The sequence below is a fragment of the Arvicola amphibius genome, chromosome 12, assembly GCF_903992535.2.
Source record: "Arvicola amphibius chromosome 12, mArvAmp1.2, whole genome shotgun sequence".
In the NCBI taxonomy this organism is placed as follows: domain Eukaryota; kingdom Metazoa; phylum Chordata; class Mammalia; order Rodentia; family Cricetidae; genus Arvicola; species Arvicola amphibius.
Genome location: NC_052058.2, coordinates 155,810,657 through 155,837,046, shown reverse-complemented (window position 1 = coordinate 155,837,046; position 26,390 = coordinate 155,810,657). Strand labels below are relative to the sequence as shown.

Genomic DNA, 26,390 nt, shown 5'->3' with positions numbered 1-26,390 from the left:
AAGTCTGAAGGGAGATAATGCAGTATTGTAAGAAGGAAAACTATTTTCAATGGGCCCGTCCACTTTTAAGGGAAGCGGTGATAAAATTCTATTCCCTTTGGCCCCCTTATTCTGCTTCCTATTTGGTAAGCATACAATTTAAAAACATGGAATAAGCTTTTGGAAACTACAAGCAAACTTCTTGGCCTCTAAACACATCCATGATTTACTGTCTATAAATGGCTTTCTCCTAAGATGTAAATTCTCTTTTATTGCTGCGGGAGGCTATGCAGTAACAAGAAAAACACTGACAAGGGAAAGAAAGAAAACACAGGTTCAAGAGTGAAAGCAATTATCAGAGGCACTCTTGGATAAACACATTATTTCTACTAAGTTTTCTTCAACACAATCTGCCTTTTAAGGAAAATGCTCTACTGAGCAATTGTCACAGCAAATACATTGTTAAACAGTGTTGGCACTGAACAAAATAACACCTCAAAATGATCAAGGCTCAGCTTGATACTAATTCAGTTTTGGCTTTCAGCAGAAACTCTAATACTACCTACGCTCATATTCAAAAAAAATAGGCAATTTTGTTCAGGACTCAAATGCAAGGTTTTTTGTGTGTGTCTGTGTGTGTGTGTGTGTGTGTGTGTTTAAAGTGTACTTGCCTAAAATCTGGGCTATGAAAATTAATACCATGAAGTACATAGTCTTTAGAAATCTATCAAAACCAATCCAGCAGTGAGTCTTTTGTGTTCTTAAATACAGGACACACTAGACAGAGACAAGGCCTAAAGAAAATCCACATCAGGGAAGAGCAGCAAGTAAATCATGCTGTTCTAGTGGCCTGGACAGGTTTCCTTAGGCCCTCCAGTTCCTCCTTCATCTGCTTTCCTACTCCCAGGACCTCTTTTCTTTTAATGCTGGTCTTTAATCAAATTCTGCCTAGGACTTAAGGGCCAACTCAGAAGCTCAGTCTTTGAAAAGGTCAGGATTGATCATGATGAACAGAAAAAAATATTTTCACAGAATTTCCTCAGCTCACAGTTTGATGACAAGAAAGAAATTATATACAATGAGTACAGCCCCTGGGGTAAAGATTCTTCATCAGCATTAGGACAGAAATTAAAGTCCAGTTCCTTTGGCTTAGCATTAAAATTTTTTTTTTGCAAAAAAGCCAAAAGTTCTCGTGTGTGTCTGTAGCTCCTCCTCTCCCAAGACCTCTGAATATAAACCAACTACTCAGCCCCATGAACACAAGACCACTGTCTAACGAGCATGCATTTATTATTTCTCCTTGCTTCTTTTTTTACATCCCACTTTGGCGACAGAAATTCCTTATATGTTTTGTCAAACGTCTGCATTTTCTCTTAAAGATCTTAGCATATTAGTCAGTTTTTAGCAGTTTCTAATCAGGTAATTCAAACATTAGCTGCCAGTTTGAATATAGTTTGGATACCAGTTTTGTCGAGTTTATAATCCTCTGTTTTTTGCTTTATAAAAATCTTCTAATCTGTATAAAATAAGACTTTTATGCACTGGGTGAAATCAGCAGCAGACGATAGCTTTTTACTAAGACAGGTGTAAGAATGGAGTAATGGAAGACTAATTTGTGCCTGGTCTTGCTGTTCCAGTGAGCTTGTGCCTGGTCTTGCTTCTCCAGTGAGCTTGTGCCTGGTCTTGCTTCTCCAGTGAGCTTGTGCCTGGTCTTGCTACTCCAGTGAGCTTGTGCCTGGTCTTGGTGCTCCAGTGAGCTTGTGCCTGGTCTTGCTGCTCCAGTGAGCTTGTGCCTGGTCTTGCTGCTCCAGTGAGCTTGTGCCTGGTCTTGCTTCTCCAGTGAGCTTGTGCCTGGTCTTGGTGCTCCAAGTGAGCTTGTGCCTGGTCTTGGTGCTCCAGTGAGCTTGTGCCTGGTCTTGCTGCTCCAGTGAGCTTGTGCCTGGTCTTGGTGCTCCAAGTGAGCTTGTGCCTGGTCTTGGTGCTCCAGTGAGCTTGTGCCTGGTCTTGCTGCTCCAGTGAGCTTGTGCCTGGACAATGTAATGCTAAGCAGTGTTTGTTTTTTGTTCTCTTAGCTTGAGAAGGATAGACATCTAGGAGATGCTGGAGTATGGAATGTCCTGTTTCTCCAGGAAGATATGTGCAGTAGGTTCCATCAGGCTACCGGAGGATCAAAACGGTGAGAATATTTCCATCCAGACAGATGGTCAGGATATGCAAACGTATTTCTGCTCCTTCTTTTGTAATATGAGGTTAACTGGGAATGGCTGCCTTCAGGATATTTGGTCCAGAGTGGCTTCACTGCCTAAACAACAGAATGCTAATGACTTGATGCCTGAAAGTGTTAAAGAAATTAACTGTTTGAACTGTCCTTTGTATCATGTTAAAGAAGTCTTTTGTTATACCACAATGGTATTGTGGTATAAAAGCACATGGAAAATTAAATGTGGATGATTTCAGTATTCACTGGAAGCCCTCCCGGTACTATTCTATGGTTTCTGTGTTACTATTTTTCAGGCATCTTTGTATTCTTTACATTTTATATTCATAAATCCCTATGTCCCTACCCTCACAAGAGGTGTTTTTGTTAAGGCTAGTCAATCCCCTGATAGCTAATAAATGGCAAAATAGTTTCTCCTGAAGGCAGGCTGCTGAGGGGGAAGATGTTCAGTACTTTTTAAATCAGGTCATTTTTCCTACCCCTTGCCAAAAGTTCAAGTTTTTTCCTCTTAACTTTTGTTATGAAGACCTTGTAACGCTCACAGACAATAAATTCATAAAAGCATGGGCCCATTATAGAGTGGTTATGGCTTAGCCTTGTCCACAAGGGGGTTCTTGTTGTTCATCAAGCTCTTCTACCCAGACACTGGGACCATGGGGTTCAGCTGCTGAGTACCTGTGTGGGATACTCCTGGAACCCTCTTATCAAGATTACATGAGAGAGGGGATCTAGCCTGACACATAATATCTTTGACACTAATCCATAAAAATTCCTGATTTTTTTTTTATTTTTACATCGTTCAGCCTTTTATATGCTGGCAGCATACAGCTTCTGTAATGATTCAGCCCCACATGTCTGACACTTCCGGGTTCCAGGGCCAAGCATGTGCAGAGAAGACCTCAGGCAGAGGTGCCTAATGGCCCCAGGAATCATTATTTTATTTTATTATTTTTATTGACATTTATTGAACTCTACAGTTTTCTTGGCTCCCCTGCCTGCCTCTCCCCTCCCCTTCAACCCTCTCTCAAGGTCCCCATGCTCCCAGTTTACTCAGGAGATCTTGTCTTTTTCTACTTCCCATGTAGATTAGATCTATGTATGTCTCTCTTAAGTCCCAGGCATTTTAAAGGACTTAAGTCCCCCATGTGCAGCATGGTGGCATCATCTACATATGACACAGCTGTATGAGCCCTTGTGCATGTGGGAGCCAGCCATGATAAGCTAAGTCTGGGCAGGTCACCTAAAGGAAGTTCCAACCTTTATCATCTGGGACTCTGGCCCTCAATGAATTTAAATGGAGGCTGGAGTCTCAGTAGTTTGCCCTGAGACAATGCCTGGCTGCAGGAGGAACCAAGAGCTGAGATAACCTCATCCCCACCCAAGAACAGACCATTCAAAAGAAATGCCTGGCATTCTGAGCACTGTAGATAGGAACACCTGCCAGTGCACATTCACCAAGACACCGCTAGACAAATGTCAGCCCATCGGGGGTCTCAAAACCTCAGAAACCCCTCACATCCACCTTTACTACTATAAAACCCTATTCTAATTGAGCTTGGAGCTCTCCGGTTATTCTAATACTTTGGAAATGCAGAGGGACCGAGTTGGCAAACTTGATTAAAATAAAGGCTCTTTGCTTTTATGTATGGGACTCGGTTTCCTGTTGGCTTTTGCGGGGACTTCACAGATTTGGGCATAACAGTGCACATGCAAGAGCTCTATCATCTGTGGATGACATAACCAGGCCTCACATAATTTTCTGCTTCCTTTCCCTCCCTCCAAATCTTACCAAATGCCTCTCCTGGCTCTTTTTCAAATCATAGCCTCTTTTAACATTAATTGTTGGTCCATATGCATGTATGTATAGATAATAAATATATATTATACATTACATATAAATATACTAATAAGTAAATAACTTTGTTTAAAGTTTTAGTTTCTTTAGAGAACAAAGTTATCTTATTATGCCTTCATTATAAGAAAATGAGTACCCAAAATGCAAAGCATGATTTTAATAAGAGCACAAATCACTTGCCATTTTCCCTCCCTTCAAATTATTTGGAATACTAACTCAAGACTTACTTGGTAAAGCAATATGCACATTATTAGACATTCAGTATTTATGGACACAGTTTTGACAGTGATTAAGAAATTTTCAAGGAAAATCTTCAGCATTATTCTTATATTCCTTTATATTATATAAAACCAAGTACAAAATACTAAATGATACAAAATACAAATTTTTCTTGGGAACAAAACAATTGAAAATAAAAATGCAATAATCTATACAAATTGCATTAATATGATAGCGCTGTCTCTAGTCAAAAAGAAGGGTTATTTTCAATACTACAAAATAACTTTCAGGAAAAAAAAAACAAAAGAAAACTTGGCTTTCACCTTTGAAAATTGAATGTATTAGAATAAACTTTATGAGTCCTAACTTCCTTCCATCTCCTAAACTGTTTTTATGCTGCTGTAAATTTAGCTGTTGCTCACAAAAAGAGAAAGACAGCTCAGATTTCATGTTCATAAACTGAGAAAATAGGAGGAAATAATTTATCCTCTTTCCTGGAAATAGGCATTAGAATTGTGTGTGTGTGTGTGTGTGTGTGTGTGTGTGTGTGTGTACGCGCTCCCGCGCGTGCACACACGAGTTTGAGTGTGTGTGTGTGTAGAGCATCCTCATTCCCCTGTCTCAAAAATTTTGTGGTTTCTGAGGATAGAAAATTTGGCGTTTGGGCCCATTTCCTATTTACTGAATGACTATCATATTATATTAACAGATAAGATGTCGGATGTTTCATTAAATGAACTAATCAATCATCTTAGTGATTTTTACACAGAATTTTGAGAGACTGGAAACAGCGTTTCACGATCCAATTCAGAGATATTCTTAGCACATCTCCTCCTGACCTAGATAGCATCCCTCAGCACACACATGTAATTGCACTGGATTCCCTGCTCACGTTCCATAGCTAATCATAGACCATATCAAGACAAATTCAAACACTTGCAGGCATTGTGGGAAATTGATAGAGGAAGACTTCTGATACAGGGCCCATTGATACAGGCTTCCTTTCAGGCACTGAGTCTCGTTGCTTGTTCCTCTCTTAGGTTACACAGTACTTTGCAGCAATCTCTGCCACCCCATCCTAATTTCCCTCCAAAAACTTACTGTTTATAAAGGAATCCAGAAATTTAGTCTCATTGTTTTAAATCACTTCCTTCTTAGAGCATGATATTAAATTCCTTTACTTCCTTGATATTAGTAGAGATATTTAATTTGCTGTTGTTGTCTCTAACCTGACCTCACCTGCTTCCATCCTGCAAGGAAAAAAATGGTTCTTATAAAGTACAAATTTATTTTCACTTCCAATCTGAAATTCTGCAGTATCTCACCAGCATCTCTGTGAGAAGGCTAGGTGACAGCAGTCCCTAGAACCTCCTCATGTCCTTGCCTGGGAGATCAACCACTCCCTGACTTCCCAAGAGCAGGGCATTGGCCTGGCATCCTATAAAATATTCAAGCTACCTTTCCCTGGAACTCTGTACCACACTACGAGAATTGTATTTATATCTAAAACCAAGTTTGACCCAGAAAATCTCCCAAATCTGAGCAAAATTTCCTCATCATCCATTAGAGAAGGTGCACACTACATTGGTTTTTGCATTTGACCCCATGTCTGCTTGCTAACCCTAACTCTAACCCTAACCCTTAACTCCTAATCCTAACCCTCTAACCCTCTAACCCTCTAATCTCACTATGTTCATGTGCCTTTTATTCTTTTCCTTTATTTCCCTTAAAAAATATTTACATTTACTGGGAGCAGGTTACTTATCAGACCCCCTAAACACAATGGCAATAAAAAAATGATTTTAAAAATCCCTAATGGGACACTGCAGAGTGTGTTTTGGTAGACTCACTCTCCCACTGTGATTACACTTGAGTTCTTCAGTTGCCAAAGAAAACAAGTGCTCAGAATGTATAGTGTTAGCATACATAAAAACACTACCCATACTAAAATATCTAGAGATTTCAATAAGAATTTGAATAATGTGCTGTGATCAAAAGACACTAAAGGCATGCTAGAGAGCAGGCAAGTTTCCCTCTCTGTATGTGTGTGTGTGTGTGTGTGTGTGTGTGTGTGTGTGTGTGTGTGTGTATTATAGGAAGAAACAAAAGAAATGAAAAGAATATAGGCAATGTTGCTGATGGGCATAAAAATTAATCAGACTGAAATGAGAGTAAAGAGGCCAGAAATTGAAGGTCTGTTGTGGTTTGAATAAAAATGACCGTCATGGGCCCCTATATTTGCATACTTAGTCTCCAGTTAATACATTATTTGGAAAATTAGGAGGTGTGGCCTGCTGGAGGAAGTGTATCACTGGGAATGGCGTTTTGAGATTTCAAAAGCTGATGCCAGGCCCATGCTGTGCCACTCCTCCGCGGATGCCTACAGATCAGGATGCAACGCGCTCAGCTGCAGTTCCAGTGCCATGCCTGCCTGCCTCACCATGAGGATTACCACTAATCCCCTGAAACTGTAAGCAAGCCGCCATTTAAATGCCTTCGTTTTTATAGGTTGCTTTGGTCATGGTGTCTTCCCACAGCAACTGAACACCAAGACAGGTCATTCTAGCACACGGTAGAGATAATCTCGCCCTCACCATCGAAGCAACAAGACGTTACCAAACAGTTTCAAGTAAGAACAGAGTCTTAACTTGATTGATGTTTTGAGCTTTCTAGACAATAGTGATAGTATAAAGGATGAATTTGAAGGGGCAGATATAATACATCTTTTCAGAAGTAGATTGGTGCCAATTAAAATCCAATTCACCACTTGCTCAACTAATAATTTGCAACAGTGAATCATAACTGAAAAAAAGAAGTTACAGCTATTCTGAATTATCTTATTTCAAATGTAGGAACACACATTCAGAAGACTACTTGGCACAATTCAGAAGTCACCAGAACTCAGTCATCAATTTTATATATTTCAAATGATCCATTGTCTCTTCCTTCTCCTCAACATTAGTGTATGACTTCCCCAACCTCATTCTCAGTGTTAATTCTACCATTGATTTCCATTAGAAACAGAAGAAACAAAACAAAATATTCTATTTATTTCATCCAAATCTTCCAACTGACCTTTAGCCATTCTCTATAACCATATTTTCTGCCTTCCTCCATTTATAAAGTGAGAAGTACTTATTTGAGTTTCAAGTGAGCCACATAGACATTGGATCAAGTCTCTTTGGAGGCACTCGTGGAACTTGATTGTATACCTGTAAATTCCTGTCTCTCTATCAGTATCAGTCTTGCCCTCTCTACTTCATTCTGGTCTTCCACATCACTACCAGAAATATATAAATATGTTACAATTATTTGAGCAGTTATATAATATAGTAATATGTCTCTAGATGCCTTATCCATCAGCTACTGATATTTCTAGCCTTCACTCGACATGAAAATTCTTTAAAACATGCACTATAGTGCTCTGGTAAATATTCAAGAGATAGGCATAAAAATAAAAAATGTATATATTCTTAAAGTCTGTATTTAAAATATCTCAGATTGACTAATTCATCAACAAAACAAAGCTATTTTCATAGGAATTTGAACATCAGGTGCCAGGTTTGGTACTTGGTCTGTTTCCTAGATGGGTTCTTGCAGTCGTGCCATGACATAAATAAAGATCAGAGAGGAATAAACTTAACTCCCACCAGCTGTCTCCATGAGAGCACCTCTCAAAGGCCCACCAATGATCACACTGGTAATTAATTTTCAGCATGTGAATTCTGGGAAAAGCTTCATATCATTGGAATAGCACTTGTTCATTTCTATGGAATAAATACCCCCACTGTGAGTTCTTGATTTCAAGTACCCTACTTGATTTCATTGACTACACAACTGAGAAGAGGGGTCCCTTAGCTTGAGCTGATCTGAGGTGACTCCAGCCCACCATAGGATGTCGACTTGCTTTTGAATTTATGGCTTCATGAAGCTACCTCAATGCTGCTTTTTGAAGCATGCACCTGTTGCCTATAAAGCAAATGTTCTTTATTCTCTTCTAGTTATTGGTGAGTCCCCATTGCAAACATACCATGTTGGAATGTCTCAGAGTTTAGTTCTCCAGTATAGCTCTTCTTGAACTATGGACTCTTGAAGAGGTGAGACATCTTCTTCTAGGACAAGTTCTGTATAATTACTAAAACAGTATTTTTTTTCTCAAAATGGTTATCAGAATGTACTGAAATTGAAAGGGAGGAATCAGGAATGTTGGATATTCAGCAAGACTGTGAAAAACCCTATGCCATGTAATAACTGTTTTGATGAACATTCATACATAATTGAAAAAATTTGTAATTATAATAATAAAAAATTTTTGAAATACTTGAAATTACAAAGTAAATTTCTTGGATTACAGTTACTTTGTAAACTGAAGGCATACTGTTCTAAGTTGTGTCCAGACCTAACTCTAAAGATGTACCTCAGTATGGAAAAAAGACACCATAAGCTCCATAATTTGCATTTATCCCCATTAATCTCAAAATTTGCATGTTTATGCACAGTCTCCTCCAAGGACAATTTCCTGTTAGGGGTCCACCCTAAATGTATATACATTAGTAACACCAAATAAACTAACCGGGATATATATGTATGAGTAGACATACATTTGTACACATATAGGCATACCTATATACATGAATACATGCATATATATGTGTATGTGTGTGTGTGTAACCATGAAACTCAAAAAACAAAAAGTAATAAATTTGATAGAAAGTCAGGAAAGATCAAGGAGTTGGAGGGAGAGATTGTGAGGTAGAAATGATGTAAATACAGTATTCATGCATAAAATTCCAAAAAAAAACAAAGTGAATGTTAAAAAAGAAAGAAAATCATATTAACACACAGCGGCAAGATGGCTTAATGTATACAGGAGCTTGCCCTCAAGTCTGATAACCCGAGCTACACGCTAGGTAGAAGGAGAGAACTGACAGTTCCAAGTTGGCCTCTGACCTCCACACAGGCTTCAAGGCACACGTCCTAATACACACATATAAATGAAATCAGCCAGAAAATAAATAATAAATAAATGTAAAAATAAAACACTAGAGTTACACTAAAGCATGCCATCTATATCAAGGAAAAGGAACAAGCTGGATTGTGCCACATGTGCCACGATATGGCTCACTGGATAACTGAAGTGCACTGTTAAATGCTACTGCTCAGAAAGCAAGAATCCAACCAAGATACCCTTATTCACAGGGACAACTACCACAACTTCAATTCTGTACCAAGTCCTGTTATTTAACACACACATTTTGGAAGACTGCAGCTGCCAGGCACAGTGATTTCTTTTTCCTCTGATGCATCCCAGCAAACTCAATGGGCAACCACTACAGAGGCTGATGGGCAGAAGATTTAATTAAGATTAAGAAGTCATCAACTATGTGGCAGGAGAGCATAATGGAGGAACCACAGACATTGTGTTACATTCCACAAAGCGACTCATCATTTTCCATTCAAGCTCAGGATTCTCAACAATTTTCCCTTCCTCCTAAGTGCAATCCATTTAAATCAGTACCTCCTGATACCACTAGGTAGAACCAATTAGGACCAAATGAATAATCCTTCAGACAGACTTGAAAACTGTGCCTTCTACCTGGCTCATCCTCCTACAGCCTAGAGCAAATGTTTAATACATGATTGATTATTAGTCTCTGCAATTTATTTTGGCTCTCCCCTTTGCATGGCTCTTACATCTGGATTTAGTGGTAGTATTAGGTGTATTTGTAGTTTTGCAGTAACTAAAAGGCCCCAATCTTTCCAGAGAATCTATTAGCAGCTAATGGCTGCTAGGGGAGGCAATACCAGTGCTCAGCCTACTGATGACTTGCTCATGCTCTAATAAGTCCCCATCATGCTCATACAAACAACTGGAATGAGATTCATTGAGTCACACACGAAAAGAAGATTGGAATGTAGGAAGATGGCTGGCGAGAAAAAATGTTTCAGTGGGGCTGATGGAGATGGACGAGGGCAATAAGGAAGAAAAGAAGTACAATTCACTGTATACAATTAATGAGACTTAAAAAATAAGTAAAATAAAACCTGTTCATAATACCACAATTCTGTGAGTTTATTAAAACTACTTGAATCAAAAGCAAACTGAGATTCAAAGTCATTTCTACCATATAATGAATTATATACATTTTCCTGAATATGCTGTCACCATAAATTAATGTAATTTAGTGTGGTTGTATCTAACTTATAAGGAGAATTACAAGTTTAGATTCTAGAAGTTCATCATATCTAATGATTATTGCAAACTATAATGGACAATATGAAAATGTTATTATCATGAATCAATAAAAAGTCATTACGGGACACATATAACAGGCACTCTACTCAATGTCTACCTATGTTTACCTACCAACTGGTTTCTGAATTTTCTCGTAGCAAAAACTTAGACTAATTATGAGTGGATATTGTGTACATAACACTTTTGTTGTAAAAACTCAAACACCTTTTAAGAATCTACTATTTAAACCACTAAAATAACAGTAAAATGCTAATGCTGAAATTATTCCACAATAATCATATCTAGTACAGATACGATATTTTTAGACAGAATGATAATCAAGATAGCAGTCTGGGTTCATAGGTTTGAAACAGAAATATGATCATTTTGGAAGAGAAACAAAATACTAGTTGAATTCTTTTGACTAACATTATCATTGCAAGGGGAGAAAAACCTATCTTGCACACTTGAGGTCTTGTGACTTCTTGAAATTTAATGGGTGACTCGTGCAATCAGAAGGTGCAGTTCCTAATGAAAAGGCAAAGCGTGAACTAGTGTTTCCTCCCCAGCTGTGTAGCCCGTTTCACTTATATCCTGTACACTGTGTATAGTAGGCGTCTCTTGGGAAGATCAGTATGGAACAGACCTAACCTTTTCTTTATTTCCTGTTTACGGCCCAGAGTAGAGCACATTTCATCAAAGCAAAGTCACTGCGAAGACTCAGTAGTTAAAGTGACTGCAGCTCAAACCTAGAGTCTCCAGTTGAAACCTATTTTGGAAGGATAGAACAGTCCTTCACTAGCACACTATGACCTTCATATGCACATTAGGGCTTACATGCCACAAGCACACAAACGCACACACTGTGATACACATACACATTAATAATAAGTCATATCACTTAGGAAAAATAAAAACTTCCGATGTTCAAATTCTTATCTTATGTTCTTTGTCGTTTCTATACATACTGCTCTGTTCATAATTTTAATTTTGGAGGAAAATACAGTAATTTCTCATCTCGGGAGAATGTTCTCATTTTTCCTCCCATAATTGTAACTCTGTTGTTTCCTGGCAGTTGAATCTCCTTTTGAAATATTGTTTCAGTGAGTGACAGAACTATTTAGGGCTTCTCGACATGCATGCTTGGCTCCATTATGTGAGAAATGTCTTACTGTAGGCAGAACTGAACTCTTTGAATAGAATTACCATGTATCTCTCTCAATATTACAGCACACGGAGGGCAAAACTAAGAATATTAAATGCTACCAATGGAGGTAATTAAAATAAATATTGAAGTAATTATTTATTTTAATCAGCTACCAGTGATCAAAAATAACTCTGAGAAAAACTCCGACACAATAGCTAGTAATAACTATCGTGAAGTTTTTCCTTACCCTTGTATATTAAATTATATTTTTGTTCTTTTCTTTTGGGTACAGAATTCTACCAATTACCATTCATTGCTGAACTTAATTTTTTGCGATATTAAGATTCTTTTGTTTGTTTGTGTGATTTTGTTACTTTCTTGTTTTAAATATCTTTGGATGTTAGGGATATTTTTTATTGAGCTCTACATTTTTTTCTGCTTCCCTCCCTGCTTCTCCCCTTCCCGTCAAACCTCTCCCAAGGTCCCCATGCTCCCAATTTACTCAGGAGATCTTGTCTTTTTCTATGTCCCATGTAGATTAGATCCATGTATGACTCTCTTAGGGTCCTCATTGTTGTCTAGGTTCTCTGGTATTGTGATTTGTGGGCTGGTTTTCTTTGCTTTATGTTTAAGATGCTTATTATATTTTTAAAAAATCTCCCATTTTTTTAATTTCCCAGACAGTGTCAAAACATACTCATTTTTCCCCAATGGCTTCTGATATATCATAAAAATTCAACATTCGATGATACAACCTCTAGAGATGGACTGCTGTGGTCTCTTTGGAAGAGCACTGCATAACCACCAATTAAGTCTATATCTTATGACTCCAAGATTATTACGTCTCAAACTTTCTTAAAATCAATCTTTATAATTGATTTTATTTTTTTCATTTAGTTGGATGTTACATAGTTCCTCCATTTTTTCAACTTTCATCTTCCAAGCTCATTGCCTTTAAACAGAGAATTTTATTCACATCACATATTTTACTATATGAGATAGCCTCATATCAATGACCTTTTTTCTCTTACCAGAATATCTCCTTGCTATCCAAAATTCTATTTTTCCTGATTCTTAAATTATTTCTTTTCTTCCAATGATAATTTCTTAACTTTTGTCCACAGGCATTTTTTTTTCTAGGTTTAATGTATAACACTCTGATTCCTTCCCCCTTTGTTTCCCAGAATATACAAGTCTTCCTTTGATGCTAATGGATGAAACTAGCAAGTCAGTAACACTACTTTCACTTAAGAGGCTCAGATTCCTAGAAGGTTCACCGAAGTCTCCAGGTTGGTGTGAGTTCACCCGATCTTCACCAAGCAGAGCCCAAATTCTTACTAAAACAAATTATTTCATTTCATTTGACTGACCGTTTTCTTTCTTTTTGAATCATTTGGTTTACTTGATCTTTGTTTGATAAACAGATATGATCAATCATTACCTTTGCTGATTTTAGGTGAGTTCTTTTGTCAACTTTACATTTTCCTTACACCTCCTACATTTGCTCAATGTCTAAACTTCAAAAACTCTATCATTCCTATGGATGGTCTTGTTCTAGCTCTAGATGGCACTGAGTCTATTCTAAATGAGCCCCTTGTTCATTATTTCATCGTAAATGCATCTTAAGATGTTTTTATTCTTTCTTAAACTTTCATTCTTTTCTTTTGACAGCACTTTAAACAACCCAAGTTCAAAATTTTCTAAGAAAGTATTTGTCATCTGCTCTGCTGGATCAAGGTCATATAATAATAATATTTCAATCATTTGCTTGGCACTCAATATAATGCATCCCTCAAATAATAAATGCACTTATTATATAGATGTCTATAGTATAACCAAAAGACCTGCTATTAAAAGTAACTTCTTTTATAAAACTGCCATGGAGTTGCAGATATTCAGAAAAGTCATTCAAAATTGAGAGATGTTTGTTCTCAATTAAAGGTTTTTAAAAATTTACATCCCTGTCTGTACATCAGTTATGACAAAATGTATGAAGTTCAGAGGGCAAATTAAGAAAGTAGACTCTTTCCTTCTACCAAGTGATAGCTGAGTGTCAAACTCAAGTTAGACAACAGGCACCTTTACCTACTCAAACAAATTTCAACTTAAATGCTGATTATTTTGAGGGTCAAACCCACCATGAATTTTAAAGTAATGTTTTCAAGAAACAGATTTAGCACACCTACTACCGTCAGTAGGAGATCTTATAACTAATACATTATCTATAATTACTGATACTCATATTAGTCTGATTTCATAAACAAATCTTATAAGAAAATAATATAAGCATTAACGCTAAATAAGCAAATAGATAATTAAACTGCTCAATATCTCTGTAAATTTCCATATATTGGAATATTTAATTTGTTGATATATTTGTTATGCTCCATTCTTTTCAAGGCATTTAAAACTCTTAAGCGGTACATACCTGTCCAGTCTCCGACTACTTTAAAGTGGATACCAAATGTTGCTTTGGTTTCAGTAGGACACTGAAAAAAAATTGGATTAATTGTTATATATTAGAAGTATATGATCTGATTAAAACTTTTATTCTGAAAATAAGTCCCCAGATCAACGGCTAATAGAAAAGAACAAGATAAAATTCATATGATAGAAAAAGCAATGCCGTCTGATCATTAGGACATCTAAAGATCCATAAATAACATATAAAATAAAAATACAGACAAAATTCAATTGCATATTGTATATAACTATAAATCCTGTTAAAATATCTTTTGGGGCAAAATATAGGAGCCATAAGGAAGAACTAAGCATTGAAGAATAATATTTGTGTGTCATATTCAAAGGCATTACATATTTTGCATCATGAGAAATCAATGAGCAAAAAATTCTAAATAGGATATGATTTTCTATGTCCATTATGGCACTGGTCAAAATACATTTAACACATTTTGTCTTTAATTCTCAGAAAAAAAATCTGCATGACACCAGTGGAGAGAAATGAGTTTCAACACACAGGTAAAAAAGGATTATTCCATGGTTCCAGAAGACATTTCAGCCAGTGATGAGAAAATATTTCCCTCAGTTTCCAGACTGCTAACTGCTCATTTACAATCCCCAAATTTAACATTTTTCAATACTGGGCATTTTTTTTCCCAATCCATTTGGTAGTGTTAAGTAGCCTGAAGTTATGACAGGATGTAGACCATAAACTTTTTGGCATGAAAGTCAAAAAGAAATATTATCCTAATGACTCTCCAATTGATTTAGGAGTGTTGACTCCTGTCCCATGGTAGGGACTCACATAGGAAAGACATATACCTGCTAAATCCCAGGAAACTGAAATATAACCTAATGATTGTGGATGAAGATTATTTGATAGTGACCACTCAAATTGAATCAAGGACCATTAGTGCAGGACTGTGCTACCAATTGTCTCTACTTAATCTCCCAATAACCCTGAAGAATATGTCTTTCACAGCTAAAGAAACCAAGCAACCAAAACATAAAAAGGAATAGACTTGGAGGACAGGGCAGGCAGGCAAGGGGAAATGGAGGGATGGGGAAAATTGTGGTGCAGGTATAATGTACAAGAGAAAAATAAAAACACAACAAACAAGAATATAAGACAATTTAGACTGGGCCTATTAGACGTGGGTTTTAAATATGACAAACCAGTAGCTTCATTAAAGCACGGATACAGAGAAGCGATCATATAAAAATCAAAAGAGTAGGTAGTTTAAAGAAATACTCTCAAGATTATTAGAATCCGTGTTCAATATGAAGCAAAGGGGGAAATGGGAGAATGGTTACGGCCCTGAAGAAGGGAAAAACAGCAATAGCTGTTGAAGAGCTCAAGACTGGAGACTGGGGTATTCGATACAACTTTGAGACCTCAGAGCTCGCTGTGCCAATGAACTCATGCTGGCCACTTAAGACTCTCTAGCTTCCGCTCTTAGTTTCCTGTGAACTTGTCTGTTGGTGTCATCCTTGTTTTGTCATGTTACGGCAGTCATGTTGGTGAGAATTCATGGGTGTAGTTTCTATGACATTTCCAAGAGTCACAATCTTACACCAGCTCTCTGTCTCTTACAATCTTCTTACTCCCTCCTCAGCAATGATATTTGAGCCTTAGGTACTGTAGCTGTGACACAGACAAAAAACTACAGGCAACTAAGGAAGCTCCGGGGAAGAGCACATAAGTGGTTAGCCAATACCAAATTGTCATCCCTGACAACATAAACACACAGTCACATTACACGGACTGAGAAGGTTATATTGACATATTTAGGAAAACACACACGCACATACAAGCACAAACACCTGCCCACATAGCAACAATTAAAGAAAAAGAGGCTATGAATTTGAATAACAACAAGGTGGGGGATATGTGTAAAGAACTGATTGGAGAAAGAGAGGGGGAAATTAATGTATTAATGTGTTATAAAGTTAAAAAAATTCATTCCCAGACTCCCCCCCCCAAGGAGAAAGAATACTCTGCGAAGAAGTGAAGTAGAAAGATAAGGATACAACACAGAATTTCCATACTGATACTTTAAAACTGATGTTTCTGGCAGCATCATTGTTGCTACCCAGAATATGCAGTATTAACTGACTTTGATCAGAAAATACTATTTAGCCATTATTATATGAAATCATGTATTTATAAATTTACATATCATATTTATAAGTGTTTCTTAATTTACTTCATCTTCATTCTAGCTATGAAAAACTCATAAGTCCAGTGTTCATTAGTAAATTTTAAAATATCATTTTCATAAATTACCCACCACTTTACTTCATAACACAGAAGACTACATAATTAAAGGTGAAGCTTGCATAAATCAAAAGTCTCAATAATGTTACAAAATACCAGTGAGAGAGAGAGAGAGAGAGAGAGAGAGAGAGAGAGAGAAAGAGAGAGAGAGAGAGAGAATGTGTGTGTGTGTGTGTGTGTGTGTGTGTGTTTAGTATATTGAATGCAATCGCCGTAGATATTGGTATCTGGTCTCTTTCCTATCATTCTCCCCTTCTTTATTTTTTTAGACCGCATATTGACACTGAACTGTAGGACATTAATTGTAGAGGCCAAGGGTCCAGGAGGCACCCAGGGTCCTTCTGTCTCTATTTCCTCCCCAGGGGTAGGGTCACAGAAAGGCATGGCTTTTACCTCTTACATGTCCTAGGGATGAAACTTGGGTCTGTGAGCACTTTACCCACTAAGCCTCTCTTATGAACACTCAAGGCTGATATTCTGGTCATCTAAGTCCACTTGCTATTTCCTCCACTGTAAATGAGACCTTAGGTAATAAATGACAAGATAATGCAAGCCAAGAAGAGAATAGAAAGAAAAAAAAAGTAGATTGCACCTTGATTTTAAGTCTACATCCATATTGTGAAAAATGTTTCAATTATTTATACATGAATATATATATATATATATTATCTAAATATTCATATTTGTAATTCTTTTCTTTCATTGAAGATATTATAGAAGGCATTTACATATTATGTTTAACATTCAGTTTCAGGTGACACTGTAAACCCTTTTATAATAATAATAAAGTAAGCTATCGCACATCACTTATCTATTCTGACCTTCCGGTGGATGCTTTATCAATCAAAGGAAAGAACCTGAAATATCTGGGAAACACTAAGTGATGGGAACCAGAATTTCAGAACTGGAAATGCAGATGGGTCGCGAGAGAAATCTGTGCCGCTGTAAAGTGACAGGGGTTCTGGGAACGGACAAAACAGTGCGTCTTGATCTTTAGAGCTCGTGAGGATGACAAGGAGAACAAAAGAAATAAGATGGAATCAACGTCAGAGAATGAGGAAAAAAGCCAGATAAATCGATGTCCTGGAAACAAAATCAAAATTTTTAAGTGTTTCAATAAAACGGTCAGTGGCATAAAAAGGGGCTGAGCTCTGAAGACCATTAAGTACATTAAGTGGTCACTATATTTAACAGTAAGAGGGCATTGTGCATCCTGGAATTATCTTCAGGGAGTACTGCTGTGGACAAATCTGAAGGTAAGTAAAAGACTAAGAGAAGAAAATCTAATCTGATGAGCTGAGACGTGGGACAGTAGCCAAGGAGGGCAGAGTCAAGAAGGAACTGTCTTCAACATTTTTTGCTTGATACCCAGAGGCGAAAGAAGTATCAAAAACTATAGGCTGAGCCAAGGGTAGTGGCACAGACTTTTAGTCCCAGCACTGGGGAGGCAGAGGCAGGAGAATCTCTGTGAGTCTGAGGCCAGTATGTTCTACAGAGAGAATTCTAGTACAGCCAAGACTACACAGTACAACCCTGCCTAAAAAAATAAAATAAAAACCACAAACAAACAAACCTAAAAGCAAACAAACAAAATAAAAAACCAAAAAAAACCTATTTACTGAATTAAATTAATATTAACCAGTCCATTCGTTCCAAAAATGGTACATTATTTAAATCACATTTATCACAGGGGCCAGCATTAGCCTCTGATAAGACACTTCTTTTCTCCTGGAAGACAGCCAAAGTACAGGAGTTAGCTGATGTTTAATTCTCAGAAAACTCAAACATTTTTTTGGGTTCCTTGGATAACTAATCACTGTCTGTGCTTTTCATCGCTGTGCCTACAATACTTGGACAGGAGATGTTGAAGCTTAAAATATTAATAAATGGAATCTATATGATTAATTTCAGTATCTAAAGAAGGAAATACTTTGCAAAAAATATTGTCTCGAGATGAAATTTGTGATTGACATGTTTTCCTGCCCAGATTTGTTTCACTTTCCTTTCAGTCCTTCTCAGTTTTCACAATCCAATCATTCAGTAACTCTCCTGGCCGTGGGGACGGCTTTCTATTGGGACGTTTTCCCAGAAACTTAGATTCATTCCAAATGTTTATTCCTCCTCCATGTCTAATTACCTTGTCCTGAAGGCACCTCAAATTCAGGAACAGGTCAACTGAGAGATAAAAAGTTTTGGGCCCCTGGGTTTATGTCAGACAACTGTGAAATGAAAGTCATCTGAGGAACTCCAGTTAGCCACTTTGAGATCTCTTCGGTTGCTCTCCCACATGGTTCAAGTTCTGGCTGCCTTCCTGTCCATCAAGCCTTCCTGGATGCTGTCCCGAGCATAGCTCCCAACAAACTAACCTCATGCAATATCTCTCGTGGTCTTCATTTTAGAAGCTTTACTTTTTTTTTCCCTTTGCATTTATCTAATTGTCTTTACGATTGCTTTTATTATTGTGCTATTTTATTTTTTCTTCTTTCCGCTCTCCTTAATATTCTTACCAATTGTCTGCTGTTTCCTTTATTTTATTTAATCTTGTTTCTCTTACATTTCCTTCTTTTTCAGCTCCTTCTGTTATCTCCACATTCACCTTAAATTCTTTGAATTTTATAGTATGTTGTATATTATATTTGCTGGATTTTTTTCCCTTAGGGTTAATGGTGGTGGATTAGGGAGTTTTAATTAATTTTTAAAAATGTTTCAACATATTGTTGGATTTTGTGCTGTTGTTCCAACTGATTTTACTCCTTCCCTTTCTGAATAGGGACTGAGCCCTCCAGAGTAGGTTGCTTTGCTGGGAAGATGGCTCTTGCTTTCTTGCTTAAGAATACTTGATGTTCAGGCAGAGAACCAGTGTTCAGTTTCTAGCACCACTGTCAGGTGGCCCAAAATCATTTCTAACTTCAGGTTCGGTGGATCTGACACACCTGGTCTGTGCAGGCACCTCCACTATACCCACGCAGGCACCTCATCTATACCCATGCAGTAGACACACACACACACACACACACACACACACGCTCCTACCAGGTTGCCTAATCCAATCTTAATAGGAAAGAAGGTGCCCAGTCTCACTGCAACGTGGTATGCCATGGCTGTGGCTAATTGATATCAGACAGAACCTGCCAGTGTTCCATGCATATGAAAAAAGCACTCTAACAACTACCAACATCCCCTGTCCATAATACACACAATGAAAAATGAAACTATTCATTGTACTTTAAATTAGTAAGTGTTATCAAGTTTTCAATAAGTATAATATGTACTGAATAGTAAGGAATGAGAAAATAATGGAAAACAAAGAGTAACAAAGTTTCTGAACAGAAAACTACAGTTCTTTGCAAAAAACAAATAAATAAAATAAAGACTGCTTACTAAGACATGAAGGGAACTATGATACTCCTCCAATAATTTTTAGAGTGAAGTAAAACACATACACACACACACACATATATGCATATGTGGTGCACAAACATATACTCACACCTATATACATATATATATACTCAGACATGTGCACATGTATAGACTCACATATGTGTGTACACAGACATGTATGCACACACAGATACACAAATACATATGCATATATATATATATACACACACACACGCAAAACTGCTCTGCCATCTAAAATTTTTAAAATTCAAGAAATGTATGTCTTACCATCGTGAGAGTAAATGGGTGGTTTTCTAATGCTGATACACTGGGACAATGTAGAATAATATACTAAAAAAGCAACAAACAGATAATGTTTTAAATGATCAAAAGAGAAATGAAACTATTTCAAAACATCTGTCTACTTATGTTCAAAAGCTACCTAACGATAAAGGATATTGGCATAGCCACTAACTATTGGCTCACCTGGCCAGGTCTTGCTTTAAAGTTTTCTTTGACCATGCGGAGTTCCATGACATCTGAGGGATGATTGATTACCGAGATGATGGTAACAGGTTTGTTGCTCCTGATGCATCGGTAAAGTCTCTCAGCACAGTATAGGCACAAAGGTCCAGATATCCAAATCCAGGTCTAAAAGAAATTTTTATAAGTATGCTTCAAAAAGAGAGGACTGTATAAACAGTTGAGAAATAATATTCCAATGTATATTTGAAACATTAAGATATTGGTAAGAATGAGTAAAACAGCTGATGCTCATAGCAATTCATTCAAACAAAGGTCAAGCTAAAGCTTCATATTTATCTGAGTATTATTTAGAAAAATACAACCAGTCCAGTGTTTAGTAATAAAAGTACTGCCCTAGATACTTAATTAGCATAACATAGGTATGTAGATGCAAATATGATTTACATAAACAATGTTAAATGTAAGTATGTTCCTAGTTTTGAAATTAGGGTGCACTGAACACGTTTCATTACAACTTTTACACAATATTATATGGCCAAACTTACATTTATATCAAAACTGGTAGTTTTGAATGGAGAAATTCACATGCCTATGAGAACAATGTTTCCCCTCCAAGTGCACCCTATAGCCTCCACATCTCTTTAAAGCTTCCAAACAAATTGTATTTTATTTATAGAGATGTTTGTTTTATTTATTTATCTGAGATGAGCTTCATTGTGTTAGTACAACATGCCTTTGGACTTGTTATCTTATTGCCTCTGCCTCTTGATTACAGGTTTCCAGGCGTTTTATTCCACGTTACCTTCAGTCTTAATTTAACGACCTTTCATAGAAACCATATTTACACAGTCATTTCAGACATTGCTCCTTCAGTGCAGGCACCTAGCTCCTGCTCGCTCTACAAACTCTGACATGAACGTGACATCCTGAAGAGTAAGCAGCGCAGGATAAGTCCTGCAGCGCAATGATCTTGCAATATTGAGCTAATTACTCCTTGATGATTAAGACCCACGTTAAGTAAAATGGAACTTTCCTCATATGTTTACCTCATATGATACTCATCATTATATGACACTCAGAAAACTGGCCAGCTGACTCTAAAGTCATCTAAAAATTCATTCTAGCTTTGTTACTTCTTCCTTGAGAGCAGAATTTCCTAAGTCTATCCAGTCCTCCATTTCTTATGCAGAATAGAGGTCTCACTTAGGTGTTGACAGTTCCCTCAGCCACAAAGGCAGACATGAGGTGTGCGTGTGTGTGTGTGTGTGTGTGTGTGTGTGTGTGTGTGTGGTGTGTGTGTGTGTGGCAGGGGAAGAGGGGAGTAGAAGTTACTGAAGTATTTGTGGATTTCTTGGGGAACTTTTCAAGAGCAGCATTTGAGTTAAAGACCTGCACCTACCCACCACTCCTCCACCCTTGTTTATAGGCTTTAGTAGGGAAACAAATTTAAGCTCAATGTCTTCAGCTGATAGTTGGGTAATTGCTTCAAAGTTTAAACTGCGGATACTGAAGTCATGCATACAGAGCAACTCAGCGTAGTGCCAAGAATATCATAGTAAGCTTTCAACAAATTAACTTCACTATTTATAATCTTTAGTATTATTATGAAAACATGTATTATAATAATTGGTAGCTGTTTCTGTTCTGTTTTACAGCTTTGCCTATTCAATCTGCATGTCTTAGTAGTTTTAGAATATATATGTAGTCTTTGGAAGCAAACTCTAGAAGAAGCATACTTCAGTAAAATTGTATAACTAGACATTTTTCTATATTCTAAATGCATGTCTTTTGACTTTAAGAATTAGATACATTACAAAAAATAAATACCAATTTTCTGTCTAAATGTCCTGAAAAATCCCATGGTGATCTGAAAACACAGGTTCGGAGACTTGTTTAAATGTAATATTAGTCATGTGAAACCACAGACTTGGCAGTTCTTAAGCACAGAATTAATCTGACCTGTGGAAAATGAGCTTGGAACTTGGGTTCTTCCAGGCAAATCTTCACAAGTGTTTTCTGGTTACGATCTTCTAGTTTTAGAAATCCTTCAGGCAAAGGTCCATGAAAATGTTCCGCAATATATTCTGGTGAGGAAACATCCTGAGACTGGGTCCGGTTAAGACTGACGCAGCCAGGAGGGTGGGTATCTAAATTGGTTTGATACTTCAGCAGCCCACTATGTTAAATTGGATCAAAACAAGGAGATGGATAAAAGACAGCGTCAGTGGAAGAAATGGGGTAAAGAGAAGCAATTGTTTCCTTTTCCTTGTTGGCTTTACAGAACCTTTTATAAAAGGTATTCCATATGTGATCTATTCCAGAACTACTAAAATGTCCTCAATTTTAAATAAATTCTCTTTACTAAGAGGTAGGGGGGGATTGCTTGGTTCTCCACACAAATGCTATGTCTGAGCTTCTCGATGTTACTTGAGTTGGACAAGCTTGATTCCTATCAGGCATTTGTGCAGCCACTTACAAGTTCTCACTTGAATCAACACTGTAAAAATAGCTCCGTTGCTATCCATCTCCAAGCTTTAAAGAAAAACAGAGGGATCATATTTGATCTGGATAAGACTAGATAAAACAGACTTCAGGCTTTATGGAGAAATAGTAAACAAAAATAACAGGCATCAAAAGCTAGAGCTTGTTGCATCTATGAAAACAATTTTTACATATTCATTAAGTCCCAAAGCTATTTGCTTTTCAACCTCGCTGTAAACAAAACGACATAAAAACCTCATAGTGAACATAGCTTGAAACTCTTTACAAGGGCATCTCGTGCTTTCTTATTTTGCTATATTGACTTTTTTCCTTTCCATTGTCCTTTATTTGAGTGTGTGTGTGCACGTGTGTGTGTGTGCATGTGCCTGTATGTACATGTGCACTTACACGTAAGCATGCACACACGTCATGAAGAAACTGGCGGCAACTGGCAGGGGTCAGTATTTCTCTTCCACAATATGGGTTCTGGAGATCAAAGTCAAGTCCCCAGACTCGGGAACAAATGCCTTTACCCTCTCAGCCAACTCACCATCCCTGGGTTGTGTAACTGTTTTCACTGACAAGCAGTGAAAGGAAGTACAGGCAACTGTCAGCTTGTTTGGAAAACTCAAAAAAATAAACATCAGTGGGCTGCTGATATAGCTCCGTGGCAGAATACTCACCTAGCATGGCAAATGCTTGAAGCTCTGGGGTTAATCCCCAGCACACCACACACCACACACCACACACACACACACACACACACACACACACACACACACACACGTGTGATTAGCACTCAGTCAATGTTAACTGATAGCATGTCCAATGATGAAAGTTAAGATGATGGAGTGAAGCCAGGCGGCGGTGGCGCACGCCTTTAATCCCAGCACTCAGGAGGCAGAGGCAGGCGGATCTCTGAGCTCGAGGCCAGCCTGGTCTACAAGAGCTAGTTCCAGGACAGGCTCTAGAAACTACAGGGAAACCCTGTCTCGAAAAACCAAAAAAAAAAAAAAAAAAAAAAAAGAATGATGGAGTGTAGAGCCGGGCGGTGGTGGCGCACGCCTTTAATCCCAGCACTCGGGAGGCAGAGGCAGGCGGATCTCTGTGAGTTCGAGGCCAGCCTGGTCTACAAGAGCTAGTTCCAGGACAGGCTCTAAAAAGCTACAGAGAAACCCTGTCTCGAAAAAAAAAAATGATGGAGTGTATAGAGTTTAAATCCTTGGGTTAAAGTTTAGGGAAATTAATTTGGGATCTAAAAGGAAGAAACTGTGTCGGAATTAGAGCTTTGCCACATCAAAAAGGGCATTTTCAGAATTTGGCATTTACTCCATAGGGACACAGCTATTCAGAAGACAGAAGAACATTTGAGCCTAATCTATGATAGACACTGGGAAACCTGACTTGATCAACCAAGAATGTATATATGTATCAAATTCATATCATTATTCATAAGCATAAAGAGTTACTATCAGTTATTTAAATAGGAAGCACAATTTTAAAGAGGAAAGTTTTTTGCCATTAGGAAAAAAGGGCTAGTTTAAAGTATATTTGAAAATTCTACAGTTAAACAAAACCTTACAAAATCACTCGATGTAATCAACTCTTTTCCTGTAAAATCTATGTAAGCAGAAAAAGCGGCCAAAACAATCGAATCACCTCTTCTTTGAAGCCAAATCTTTTCTATAATTTCTAGTCAATATGGATTCATCTATTCCCTGAATTGCTATAATTCCTGTAAATAAGTGTTTGTATTTCAAAGATACAGTCTGAGGCTCTTTATTGACTTTTTTTTAAAATCTCAAATCAATTATCTCCTGGGAGACCGAAATCCTCTGGTAGATTGCTCTTCATTACCTCAAGAATTCAGTGCATTGCTGGGCAGCGGCATGGGTGCCCAGCACATAGAGATTGTTCTCGTAGATTCTACAGTGTACCGTTAAATAGAAATCTTAACATGCATGCATGAATCTTGTTGCGAACAACTCCATGTCCTTCCTACTAACAAAAGACTGTAGGATAATATTACATAGGTGTTTTGGGAGTAAAAATTTGTCTGAATTCCCAGAAATGGCACAACAAATAATGTAAAATAACTTGCCTACATATGTTAATTAAAATTAAAATTTAATTAACACTTGTTAATTAAAAAAATCTTTGAACAAGCTGAAAAATTTACCAGTAGCCATTTTCTTCATGTCAGAAACAGTCTATTCTTCAGTGAAAAATAAAGTTCAATAAAAAGCTATATGTAATGTATAGTGCTTATTCTATAGTAAATGGATAAACATGACACTTCGGTATTATAACAATTTTTTCATTTCATTATTAATTGAGCTATAAAATAATTTTTATATTTAATTCTTCTGCAGTTATTCTGTTGGTTATTAATATAAATTAAAATTTTCTTCTTTTATGAAATTGGTTCTACAAAAAGAGCTTATTTATTGATTTTTATTGAGCTCTACATCTTTCTCTGTTCCCCTCCCTTTCAAAATGAGCTTTTTAAACAAATCTTTTTCTTTAAAAGATTGTGTTAAAAAGCCTTACTATAATCCTCCTTTAAAGTAACAACTTTTTGAGCTTTTAAACCATAAAAAGCTACAGTTTTGATTGCAAAGAACTGCTTTTTTCATAATTTTTACTTAATAAGGCATAAAAGCAAAACGAATAACTGTATATACTAGTAAATGATCATGCTTTCTCTTTCCAAATAGAAATAAAAGGAGGGGAAAGGAGGGAGAGAAGAGACTAAACTACGGAGAGAGTGTGACAAAGAGGTTATAGTCCCAAGGAAGGCCAGGTAAACTGTAAAGAAATATTACAATAGAAAGTCAAGTAATGAGAAGGGCAACTTTCAAAAAACTTCAAAATGCCTATATCTGAATCAAGTTTATATTAATTAAGCAAATATTGAAAAGTTACTGAATCTTTCTCAACCTTAGTTTCCCACTTGCAGCTTTTAAAATATTATCTTCATAAAATCCTGAGAATTTCATGTCAGAAGATATCTGAAACAATTGGACTTTATGTTTGGCCTGTTGTACATAAATAATTGCATTTTAAATTACTGGCACCCTGAGTAGAATATGCTGATCCAATGTCTCCTCCATGACCACAGTTCTGAGCTAGCAAATTAGCCATTTAAAGAAGAGAGCACATGGTGCATCCGTGGTATAAGCACAGTTGCTTTCCAGAAGAAAATGCAAAGAAATTCACTGTATCCAATGCTTTTGTTGCAGCCGAAGACTACACAGAATATACCTCCACCATGGGAAAAAAAAAAAAAAACAGTTCTCAGTTCCATCTACCCAATCCCTCCCCGTTTTGAGCAGCAATGACTGGTCAGGTCTCATGATTATTAGAAGTGGTCAAGTTTCTGAAGCCTTACATCTCTATGCTCCAGAGTTGGGTTACCAAACAAAAATTATTCAACCCAATTGGAACAAAGTTGGTTAATATCCCTGCCCTTAACAATGACATCCAAAACTGGGGAGAAGAGGGAATGAGAATTTTGAACGTGCACCCTGAAATAACAAAATAATTTATATAAATTGCCTAACAGCTTGACAATTACTTCATAGAACAATATAACGGCAATGGGTCTGTTTCTCTAAGCTCTCTTTCCCTGGAAAAACTTGACATAAG

The 26,390-nt window shown here is 37.2% G+C and overlaps 1 protein-coding gene across 1 annotated transcript in view; it reads right to left on the bottom strand.

Moving 5' to 3' along the window:
* Nox4 (NADPH oxidase 4) overlaps nucleotides 1–26,390 on the bottom strand; it is a 109,589-nt gene that overhangs the window by 39,720 nt on the left and 43,479 nt on the right. Inside the window, exons 9-12 of the mRNA XM_038313789.1 lie at nucleotides 22,221–22,437; nucleotides 20,262–20,426; nucleotides 20,064–20,126; nucleotides 14,082–14,142 (exon numbers count right to left, since the gene is read on the bottom strand). Coding sequence (XP_038169717.1) covers nucleotides 14,082–14,142; nucleotides 20,064–20,126; nucleotides 20,262–20,426; nucleotides 22,221–22,437 — 506 coding nt within the window. The remainder of the gene's footprint in view (nucleotides 1–14,081; nucleotides 14,143–20,063; nucleotides 20,127–20,261; nucleotides 20,427–22,220; nucleotides 22,438–26,390) is intronic.